The sequence below is a fragment of the Orycteropus afer genome, unplaced genomic scaffold (assembly GCF_000298275.1).
Source record: "Orycteropus afer afer isolate SDZICR_OR568_19922 unplaced genomic scaffold, OryAfe1.0 scaffold00006, whole genome shotgun sequence".
Lineage (NCBI taxonomy): Eukaryota > Metazoa > Chordata > Mammalia > Tubulidentata > Orycteropodidae > Orycteropus > Orycteropus afer.
In genome coordinates, this window is record NW_006921593.1 from 21,349,400 (window position 1) to 21,361,464 (window position 12,065).

The window sequence follows — 12,065 nt, forward strand, 5'->3', positions numbered from 1 at the left end:
GCCGCCGCTCGCGGTCTGCGCTCTGCCTCTGCCGCTTCCGTCGCCGCCGCTGCCACCATGGACCTGTTCGGGGACCTGCCAGAGCCCGAGCGCTCGCCGCGCCCGGCTGCCGGTAAGCGCGCGGCCCGGCTTGCGCGAGGGAGGCCTGAGGCGATAGGCCTGCACGCCCGGCGCTGAGCCGCCGGTCAGGAGCTTCGCGCGGGTGCAGGAGCCGCCTCCGCCATGTTCAGTGCGTAGGAAGGAAAGGCCCCGCGGTCGGGCGGCGGGCCTCGAGGAGGAGGTGCTGGGCGCGGCCTTTTGTACGACTGCCCGACACGTGCCGCCCGCGGGGGGCGACTGGCTGCCGTCGGGGTGGCATGGTCCGACCACGCCCGGACACCCCGAACCCGGCAGCGAGCATCCGGTCCGCTTTTGGCGGGCTCCGGGGCCGGATTGCACCGCGCTAGGCGGGCGCTCGCGCTTCCGAGGCCCGGCCCCGCGGCGGGCGGGCTCGGAAACGCTGTCGCCCGTTGCACCACGCTGTGCCTGGCGCTGCAACTCGCACAGCTTCGTAGGCTTTGTCTCTGCGTTCGCTGTTGGTCGGACCTTCGTTTGGGCACTAGCTCGAGCCTTGTGGGTTTGAAGCCCCGGAGACAGCGCTGGCGCCCCCTGCGGCTGTGTTGATCCGGGGACGGCCGTTTTTGTTCGCCGGGATCCCTGCCAGGCCCATCTCCAACGTCAGGAGCCCCGCGCTGGGTCTGCGTCGGGCTTCGGGGGCCGAGCGTCCCTGGGCCGAGCCCGCTACCTCTCGTGGATCGCAGCCTCGCCGGGTGTCAGGGATCCACAAACGTGGGACTGTGGCACGAACACTGGAAACTTTGCAGACACACTCAGCGGGCCGGGCCCGCGTCCCAGCCACCGAATCCGGGTCCTGTGGGTGAGGGGCGTGGATCTGGGCTCACTGCTGTGGGAACGGGTCGTTGAGACTTTATGCGTCTCCACGTTGAACGGGTGGGTGTTTGTAAGTTACCCAGGTGAGTCCAGTTGTTGGGGGAAGCACGTTGTGGAAGCTACAGAAGTGACTCGCACCCAGCCGTTGCTTTCTGAGAGTGGGATTCTGCATCCAAGGGATTGTAATTAGAGGGACCAGCGTTGCCCTGGGCCTGGCTCCGGCACACGGCCACCCCGCAGGTGTCACTAGATCTGCGCCCCACGGGATTGGCGACGGTTCTGAAGCAGATGCCAGGCCTCTGGGTGGGTTGCAGCTGCTAACCTTTGGGTTAACCATTGGCACCACTCACTAGCAGTTGATGATGGAGAAGGGCAGCCTGCCCTGAGGAGTGGACCTGGTTGGCCCTGGGGGAGACGGTGGCATGAGGCGGGATTTGAGTTGGACGTCTGAGGACAGGTGGGCCTGATTGGGAGAGGCTGACAGGTGGGGAGCAGGGGTCCAGGTGAGGGCGCAAGTAGTCACAGGGTGACGCCAAGTCCTCCAGTTTCCTGAACAACACATACCAGTGTGGAGGAGCGGGCCTTGGGGCCTGGGACTCTAGGGGTCCTTCTGCCCTCCTCAGGGCCTGGACTTGTGAATTTCACGTGCACATCCGACTATTGTAGGAGTTCTCTTTTCCCCCCCAATGGCACCGTTACTCCTCCCCACTGACCATTCTGATGGGACAGATGCATCCAAGTAACTGGCCCTCGAGTCTGTGAACTGGGCCATTCATTTTTTTTAAAGATTTTTTTTTTTTTTTATTAGGATTTGGGTGAAGATTTACAGAGTAAATTCACTTTTCATACAGCACTTCACATATACCTTGTCTCATGTCATTGACCAAAATTTACAATGCAGCAGCTCCCCTCCCACTCCCTCCCCATAGCCACCTCCTCCCAGTGTCCATCCCTTCATACTCTTCGAGAGGCCCATTGTCTGCCAACCCTGTATATGATCCTGGATACACTCTCCATTTAGACATACATAATTGTTTAGCTTGTTCACCCATCTATCCGTCCCTATACCCATGTTTGCTTTCATTGACAACTCAGTATTGTATTTACAAAGGGGTTCATATTTGTTGTCTGCACTGCCCATGTAACCCTCTCCGTCTTTCTCATCCTCAATGCTGCCATATTAGTCACTCACATTTGGTACATTGCCCTTCTCTTCACCCAAATCAATATTTATCTCTATCTATCTAACAGCATTCCCTCCCCTTCCCTCCCACCCCTGGTAACCAACAAAGAAAATGTCCTCCAATATATAAACCTTTCCTTAACTTTCACAGTAACGGACTAATACGATATTTGTCCTTTTGTGACTGACTTATTTCGCTCAGCATAATGTCCTCCAAGTTCATCCACGTTATGCGGTGTTTTGCAGATTCTACATTATTCTTTAGCGTTGCATAGTATTCCATTGTGTGAATGTACCAAAGTTTGGTTATCCATTCCTCAGTTGTTGGACATCTAGGTTGTTTCCAAGTTTTGGCTATTGTAAATAGTGGTGCGATGAACATCGGCGTGCATATATCTGTTCTTGTTATGGCTCTCACTTCTTTAGGGTATATACCTAGTAATGGGATGGCTGGGTCAAATGGTATTTGTATTTCCAACTTTTGAAGGAATCGTCATACTGCTTTCCACAATGGTTGTACCATTTTACAGTCCCACCAGCAGTGTATGAGAGTCCCAATCTCTCCACAACCTCGCCAGCATTTGTTATTTTCTGTCTTGTTGAACTTTGCTACTAGTGCTGGAGCAAGATGGTATCTCATTGTTGTTTTGATTTGCATCTCTCTAATAGCTAATGATCGTGAGCATTTCTTCATATGTTTTCTTGGGCCATTCGTTTTAAAGACAGCCTGAGTTCTAGTTCTAGTGGGTGAAACCTGGCTTTTCGTGTGCAGTTCTTCTTGCTAGTATATTAATGAACTGTGACTTCTGCGGGGGTGTGTTTGGAATGGGAGCCCTGGAATAGGAGTGCAGCGATTAAGCGCTCTGAAAGGTTAGCGTCTTGAACCCACCAGCCACTCCGTAGGACAAAGAGGTGGCAGTCTGCTTTGGTAAAGACCCTTGGAAGCCCTGTGGGGCAGTTCTGCTCTGTGCTGTTGGTCACTGAGAGGCGGACTCGACTCTATGGCAGGGAATGGATATGTGTGGAATAGAGTCTGAATTCAGAAATACATCTGCCAACCTGCTGTTAACTTGTCTTGTTCTTGCCCTGAATTCAGGTGGGCCTGCTCAGGGCGGTTGCTGCTGACTTGGCTCCAGTTCACGGTGGCCTGTGTGTGCAGTGGAGCGAGCACCATAGAGTTTCCGGTGCTTTTCAGGGAGTGAATCACTTGGCCTTTCCTCTGAGGCGCGTCTGGGTGGTCTCGAACCTCCAGCCTTCTAGTGAGCGCACCGTGTCAACTATTGACACTCCTCAGGCACTCCTGAGTTGATACAGAACCTGGCAGTTCTAAGTCTCACAAGTTAGCCTGTAGCCAGATACAGTGGAGACAGCACATCCAGCCGCTGTCTCAAGCCTCAGGCTTCCAGCCACACCAGAGGTTGCATGTTGTGAGGCAACTGGCAGTCACTCTGCTTTCAGCAGCTTTGAAACAAAGAAAGTGTGCTTTCTGGATTCGGAGCTGACAGAATTGGGATCCAAAGTTATCCTAGCAGGCAGTTAGTTAAAACCAACAAGATGAAACTTTTTATGTTTTTTTTTTTTTTTTTTTTTTAAATCATTTGAACAAGAACAGAATCTGCTGTCTGTTCTTGAGAAAGTACTAGGCGTTTACTTGTTTATACTCCCTGCTTCCTTTCAGAAAGTCAGTCACAGCAACTGATAAGAGTGGTCAAACTCAAGACAGGATAAACAAAAGGTGGTGACAGGAAATGGGTGGAAGGATGAGGCTAAGTGACACTGCCCACATGGCCCTCCCATTTGATAGGCATGTGCCCTGAATTTCCAAAGTAATGGGGATACGGTGAAAAACCAGTCATGTCCATAGGCCCCAAAAAGAATTGTTCAGGAAACACAGTCAGGCTGTTGGTTTCAAACCCCAACTTTGTGTCTTGTGTTCCTGCATGTACACGAGCGGTGAAGCCTCCCCCGTTCCTGTGAGGGTGATAGCACATGCTCCAGGTGTCAGGCGTCCCGTGTGGTGTGGCATGCGTAGGCATCGCCACCCTGGGAACTGGTGGCCACTAGCATGTGCCCTGTTAACTGGGATACTATTAAAGAGGACAGAGGATGTAGCCCCTGGATCTTGGGAAAACTGTCCACAGGGAGGAAGTGCAGCCCCGCGCTGACCATGTCAAGTGTATTCTGTTTAGTTCTTCGTTTTTGTTTTGTTTTTAAATCACATGTAACGTTCCTAGTTGCTTCAGCAGTAAGTCGATTTGTGTGTTACAGGGTGGTTCTTTTAGGTTGCTGTCATGTGCACAAGGAGCTCTGGTGGTGCATTGGTTAAGTGCTCGGCTGCTAAAAAAAGCAGGCAGTTCCAATCCACCAGCCACCCTCAGGAAGAAGAGACCTGGCAGTCTGTTTCCTAAAGATTGCAACCTTGGAAACCCTGTGGGGCAGTTCTATCATGTCCTGTAGGGTCCCTACGCATAGGGATTGACTTGACGGCAGTGGGTTTGCATTGTTGATTGTAAATACGCTTTAAAGCGGATTGTCAGCTGTCACTGGCCAAATATTTGCTTGGTCAAGCCATCCTAAAGATAGTACTTCAGAAATGTTTTAGATTGAGATGTGAGTTCAAGGTTAAGATAGTAGGAAAAAACTTAGAACAATGGTAGAACTTCAAGGGTAAGCAAGAAAAAACTTGTTTAAAAAATTAAATGGATGTGACCATGAAAAATAACAGATTTTTGGAGGACAAGCTATCACAAGGCAGAAGATACACTGTGAGATATACCTGCAATACACATGACTCAGCGTTAATGTCCCTAGAGGCAAAAGACTCATACACCTTAATAAGAAGAGGCCAGAGAGCCCACAGCTGCGGTCAGAGGAAAAACACGGCCCCTGGTCAGGACTGAGCTCAGCTTCCAGAGTCACCAAGGGACAAAAGCCCACATCACTGAGAGAGCCTCTTTCTCTCGCTCTGTCAGCTTAGCAGCCACTGGTGCTAGGTGAGGATGAGGAGGAGTGGGGCATGGGGGTTACTGCCGTGCTGGGCATTCTGGCATCTGCTCACACCCCTTGCCCAGCTGCCTAGCAGATTTCAGTCGGGACATACGTGTAGGAGTGTTTGAACCTGTTGTCTTCCAGTCAGTTTCGACTCATGATGACCCTAGAGGACAGAGAACTGCTCCATAAGGCTTTCCTGGGCTGTGATCTTTACGGGAGCAGGTCACCAGGTTCATTCTCCGGCAGAACCACTAGTGGCTTTGAACTACTGACCTTTTTAGTTAGCAGCTCAGCGCTTCGCCCCTGTGCCACTAGGCCTCCCTGTAAGGATGTACATTGTGTCATCATTTGTCCTGTGAAAACCAGGAAGCAGCCTGACTGCTCAGCAGTGAGGGGACCGGACAGATGCGTGTCGGTCATCACCGTCTGGAAGCCTGTGGAAAGAATGGATTTGCTGCAGGTGTGCTGGCTTGGTGCCTGCTCTGAGGGTTAGCTGAACAGTGCTCAGTGTGGAGTATTGAGTGTAGGAGGGTTTTAGCTTTGAAAAATTTAAATGCCCATGTACTCTTTTTTCTTTTTCTTTTTTGATTTTTATTGTGATTTGGGTGAAAGAGCAAATTCAGTTTCCGTACAGCAGCTCACATACACTTTGTCTCAATTGACTGCAATTTCCTGCAATGCAATAACTCCCCTCCCACTTCCTCCGTCTGCCCTGTGTCCATCCCTCCATGCACTCCTGCCCTTCAAGCTGTCTCCCTGTGCGTACGCAGCCCTTCTATTCTCCCGTGATTGACCTCTCCAAGGAGTGTATCTATCTAATGTAAGTGTTCAACTCATATGCCTGTCTTTTGTTTGCTGGAGGCCACAGGGGTGGCTTCAACTCCAGACCTGAAGGGCAGCTGGGGGCCATAGGCTCAGAGTTCCATCAGGCGCTATGAGACCAGCAAACCTGGTCCTTTTTTTTTTTTTTTAATGATTTTTAGTTTTGTTCCACATTGTTCTCCCACTCTATCCAGAATCTCCTACACAGATCCCCCTCTGAGTTCTTCTGGTCTCATGGTTGTATAGGCTGAGCATTGCATGGTGTACCAGTCGCTAGGACTAATTGTTTCCATATTTCTTGGGTTTTCTTCATTCATCTTTGCTCTGGATGAAGAGACACCCATTGTTGCAGCTAGGTGGCTGCTTGCAAGCTTTTAAGATTCCAGTCGCTACTTGCCAAAGTAGGATATGGAACAATGTTTTATATAGTGTGTTATGCTAATTGAGGTTGATGTCCCCTGCAACTATGGTCCTGAGCCCACAGGTCCAACTACTTGCTCCCTCTAGGTAGCTGGCTTTGGCTAAGAAGTGACTACAACCTTGACCCTTGTCAGCTCTACTATATACCTGGGAAATCTTACAGAACATACCAGTACACTTGTAGAAGCGTTGTCTGCCAACCCTATGGTCTTGGTAAATGCCCATCAGTTCTTATATACAGGAAGATGGACAAGTTTACACCAAACTGTCTGTGTTCAGGTGTGTGTGGGGGCTGTTTTTTTTAATATTTCTGTGGTGTTTGGAGGGAGCTGTGGTGGCATAGTGCCTAAGGCATTTGACTGCTAACCAGAAGGCTGGCAGTTCAAACCCACCAGTTGCTCCTCGGAAAGAAGGTTGAACAATCTACTTCTGTAGTGATACCGCTTTGGAAACCCAAGGAGGGGTCTCAGTGAGTCGGATCTGACTCGACAGCAGTGGGTGGGTGGTGTTTGGAAAACATCTATGTAGCTTTTGTGGTTGAGAAGAAAATTCAGGTCTTGAGATCAATGTAAGCAAGGTAGTTTAAGGTCTCTGTGGCTCTGTTATATGCAGTGACCTTTTGTTACTTGGGATGAGCACAAGGGTTTCCCAGTACTTCTCCACAGTGTGTGACTTCCACAAGACTTGACTTTGGAATGTAGACACCTGGAGAAAGTCCTAGGTGGGACAACAGCCATGCAAACACGCTTCATCTTGTTCCACTCTCTACCAGGGTTCTTATATTAGAGCTCTGGGGCCTCCTCCAAGGTCAGGGTCACAGTCTGTACTCTGGGGCCTCCTCCAAGGTCAGGGTCACAGTCTGTCCAGTTAGGTTTTTCCAGAATCAAGTAGAAGGTCTGGTTAAGGAGAAGTTCCTTCTCCAGCAGCTGTGACCTTGGGGGTATTTCTTTTCTCATAAGAATCCAGATGTCAGAAGTTTGAGATCCTTCTGGTGGTATGACAGAAGCTGGCGGTTGTCTGAGGCCTGCTGTTGGTTACATGAGATGCCGGGGTCAGGCCCAGGGTGCAGTGGAGGCTGGGGGGTGCGTTGTCGTGCCAGGAACAGGCACTTGGCTCCGCCTGGCTTTCACGGCCCTGCACGCCTCGCTGGCTCTGTGGTCTTGGCTATGTACTTCACCTCAGTTTCCACTTCAGTAAATAAGAACCGTCATAGTGCCCACCTCGGAAGATTATTGTGCTCACTGAGTTGAAGTACGTAGCAAGCTTCGACCGCTGTCTGACGGGCAGAAGTGTCATTTTTAAGTCACGTTTGGTGTGGCCGACAGAAGTATAAAATGGCCCGTTGTGTTTCGCGATCTCTTGGCCTTAGTATTACAGGATGGGCAAGAAGGCGAGGGCAGGCTTATTTCCTGAGCACGTTTGCAGGGAAGTTTCTGCCCCATCTTTAACTCCAAGTCGTGTCCAAACTGACATCCATTCAAAGGAGAGGTGCCTGGCTGGTGCTGAGCTGTTGTGAGGACGACAGGAGAATGTCCCTGGATGGGGTGGGCCCAGGGCCCAGTGGCAGTAGATGGGACCTGGTTCAGGGGGTGGTCTGATTCTGAAGCCACACTGGCTGGTCTGGAAGGAAGGGCTGGTGGCAGTGTGGGTGCCTCTTCCCTGCAATGTCCCCGTAGGAGAGGGGCCGTTTCAGGCACATGACCCAGCAGAGCTTGGGCTCCTCTTGGAAGCGGCCTGCCAGTTTCCCACCTTTCCTTCTAATGCTGCTTTTGGCCTTAAGCCCCGTGGAGCCTTTTTTTTTTTAATTGTGATTTGGGTGAAGATTTACAGAGCAAGTTCACTTTGCATGCAGCAGCTCACATACACTTTGTCTCATGACATTGACTACAATTTACCCCAATGCAACAGCTCCCCTCGCACTTCCTCCCGATAGTTGCCTCTCCCCTGTGTCCTTCCCTCCAGGCTCCTGCCCCCTGAGCTGTCTCCCTGTGCACACACAGCCCTTTTTTCTCCCAGGATTGTTCTCTCCAAGGAGTGTATCCACCCCATGGAGTCTTTTTGTTGTTTGGGAGAAAAATGACAGTATCTGCCATTGGCTGATGCGCTTAGAGTCATCCTGAGGGATGAGGATGTAGGTCGACGGAGGGGATACTTCACATCAGGGGTAGCAAGCACAAGGTGCGTTTTGTGAAATCAGGGATTTCTTAGGTGTTTTAGGTAATTCTAACCTAACGCCCCCTGAGGAAAGTTTGTAAATCTAAGTTTTTGTTTTTCTAGGAGTAGAGTCGGTACCCAGCTCATGTCTACACGAAGGCAAGAAGGCAAAAGGACTGAGCCTCTGGGGGCCAGCGGAATGCCTTCTTCATGGGAGTGGGGTTTTCAGTGAGTGCCTGTCAGCTTTCAGGCTCGCGGGCTGGACGCGGCTGCGTGTGCGGTGGACGCGGCTGCGTGTGCGGCCAGTGCAGTGAGGTGCAGAGCGGTGCACGCTGCCCCTTCAGCCCCCGTTTTCCCCAGGTTGCTGTGCGCCAGCTCATTTCCAGGTGTTTAAAAGTTGGGATAGAATTTGGGGTACAGCTGGAGAATAAGGAGCGGTGGTGAGATTTTATGAGGAGGGGAGAATTGGGCATGACTCGTTTAAGATGGGCCCTTTGGGTGTGTGAATCTTCAGCTTTCTCCAGAAATACTTAGAGCATTGGGCACTGTGCTGGTGTTAACAGGGCCCAAGTGGAGACTGATTTTCTTCCTTCGGGTTCTCATTACCCCGTGCTTGCTTGGTGTTAGAGATTCTACTCACTGGTTATTTCAGAATGTTACTGAAATAGGATTTTTCAAAACCTTAGACCTTTGAGGAGGCGGCAGTTGTTGGCGAGATGCCGCAGAATCGGTCCTGCCTCACGGCGACCCTGTGATGGACAGACAGCAGGATGCAACCCCGCCCAGCCCCGGGTTGGCTGGCACTGCGTCCGAGCCTCTGTTCCAGCCGTAGCGTCGGTTCATCTCATCGAGGGCCAGCCTTTTTCACTGACCCTCTACAAAGCAGGGTGTCCTTCTCCAGGGACTGGTCCCTTCTGACCATGTTCTGGTTCCCTAGTACCCCTCTGACAGGACTATACCACAAATGGGATGGCTTAAACAAACAGGAGTTGAGTATCTTACAATTTGGGGGCTTTAAGTCCGAGTTCAAAGTGCCAGGCTCTAGGGGCTGGGTGAAAGCTCCTCAACCTTGGGCTTCAGCTCTGCCTCTTACTCCCCACCCACTGAAGCTAGAGGCATCTCTTCACCCAGGCAGCTACTGGTTGCTGAGCCTAACAAGCTTAAGGTTGATAAATAAAATGGCATAGTCCCGATGTTACCAAACTACACGGCGGGCCATTAATTCAAGTCCATTGAAAGTCCCAAGGTCAGCAGAGCATGGCAGGCTGCTGAACTATGACATGGCTACATGCGGGGTTCAAGTGTGCCATAAACTGGAGACCATTCCCAAAGCTGTTTCTTATATATGGGAAGCAGACCACATCCCTAAAGCAGCTACTCAGCTGCTTGTGGTAGGTCCCACCATGGAGCTGATTACCACTGTCATCATGGGAATTATCACCAGCTGCCCAGCCACTCAACTTGGCAGCTGTACAGATCTCCTTCACTGCGTAGCTCCAGTCCTTTAGTTCCTGAGTGGGGACCTCACCCCTTTGGCCTGGAGGGCCTGTTCCTCTCCCTCTTGGGCATGGCAGCCCCGCCCCCTCACTCCTGGGCAGCGGCTGTGGCTCCATCCCACTGGCTCACATGAACGAGCAGCCCCACCCTCCAGAACTAAGTTGGTGAAGGCCTGGCTCTATAAAACCTAGGGGACTGTGGGGGTTCTACCCCCAAAGGCCATGGTCCTACCCTTGAGGCCGAGGCAGCTCTGCTTCCTGCGTCCTTGGTCTTTCTGCTTCTGGTGCTTAATGCCCGAGGGCAACCCACTCTGCTGGAAATCTTCCTGCCCAAAAAGCACTCAGCTTTCTTGCTCCGTGGGCCGGCCAACCTGCTACTCCATTTCATACCGGTCTCTTCACCAATTAATGCCCAAAGGCAACCCACTGTGCCAGGAAGCCACCTGCTCAGTGGCATCCAGCTTTATCCTCCGTGGGCTGGTAAGGCTGTCGCTGTCTCACGCTGGTTCTCTCAGCTCTGCTCCTGCCATCTCTCATGCCTGCCTCTTGGCTCTGCTGCTGCCGTCCCTCATGCCACATACTGGGGTCTCTCTGCCAGTGTCTCGGGTCAAGGATGCACTCCACTCCTGTTTCCACATTTTAGGTACCTGTCAGAGCAGCACCCCACTCCTGGTACCATGTTGTTTTGGTTACCTAGTACTGCTCGTACAGGAATATACCACAAATGGGATGGCTTATACAAACAGGAGTTTATTCTTACAATTTGGAGGCTTTAAGTCCAAGTTCAAAGTGCCAAGCTCTAGGGGCTGTGTCAAAGCCCATCAGCCTTGGACTTTAGCTCTGCCTTCTATTCTCGGCCCACCAAAGCTAAAGGCATCTCTTCACCCAGGCAGCTACTGGCTGCTGAGGCTAACAAGCTCAAGGTTGACAAATAAAATGGCACAGTCCTGATGTTACCAAACCACATGGCAGGCCATTAACTCAAGTCTATTGTAAGTCCCATGGTTGGCAGAGCATGGCAGGCTGCTGCATAATGACATGGCTACATGCAGGGTTCAAGCATGCCATAAACTAGAGACCATTCCCAAAGCTGTTTCTTAATATACAGGAAGCAAACCACATCCCTAAAGCAACTACTCAGCTGCTTGTGGTAGATCCCACCATGGAGTTGATTGCCAGTCTCCTCATGGGGAATAACTACCACCAGCTGCCCAGCCACTCAAGCAGGCCCAGCCAAGCTGACACACAAACATGACCACCACACCACACAACCAAAGTATGAGAGAGAAAGTCTCCCCATCCTCACTTCCAAGGAGCACCCTGGCTGTACTTCTAAGATAGATGTGTTCGGTCTTCTGGCAGTCTGTGGTTTAGTTAATATTCTTTGCTAACACCACAGTTCAAAGGCATCAATTCTTCTTCCACCTTCCTTATTCATTGTGCAGCTTTTGCCTGCTGGTGGGGTGATCAGAAAAACCATGGCTTGAGTCAGGCACACCTTAGTCCTCCAAGTGACATCTTTGCTCTGTAACACTTTAAAGAGGTCTTTTGCAGCAGATTTGCCCAGTGCAATACGTGTGTCGTTTGATTTCTTGACTGCTGTGCCTGTGGGTGTTTGATTGTGGATCCAGGTAACGTACACTCCTTGACAACGTCAATCTTTTCTGTTTATCATGATGCTATTTTTTGGTCCAGTTGTTAGGAATTTTGTTTGCTTTATTTTGAGGTATAATCCACACTACAGACTGTGCTCTTTAATCTTCATCAGTAAGTGCTTTAAGTCTTCTTCACTCCCAGCAAGTAAGGTTCTATCTTCTATGTATCTCAGGTGGTTAATGAGTCTTCCTCCATTCCTGATGCTGCATTCTTCATATAGTCCAGCCTCTTGGATAATTTGCTCAGCATACAGATTGACTATGTTTAGTGAAAAGATACAACCCTCATGCATACCTTTCCTGATTTAAACCATGTAGTAACTCCTTTGGCCTTGGTGACAGAAATAATGCTGGAACTCGTATGGTAGAATTTTGCAAGACCAACGACTTTTTCCTTGCAAACACCTTTTTTCA

At 50.8% G+C, this 12,065-nt stretch overlaps 1 protein-coding gene across 1 annotated transcript in view; it reads left to right on the forward strand.

Moving 5' to 3' along the window:
* The first annotated feature begins 57 nt into the window (after positions 1-57).
* LOC103199295 (ILK associated serine/threonine phosphatase) overlaps positions 58-12,065 on the forward strand; it is a 30,919-nt gene continuing 18,911 nt past the window's right edge. The window contains exon 1 of the mRNA XM_007943555.1: positions 58-112. Within this exon, the coding sequence (XP_007941746.1) occupies positions 58-112 (55 nt within the window). The remainder of the gene's footprint in view (positions 113-12,065) is intronic.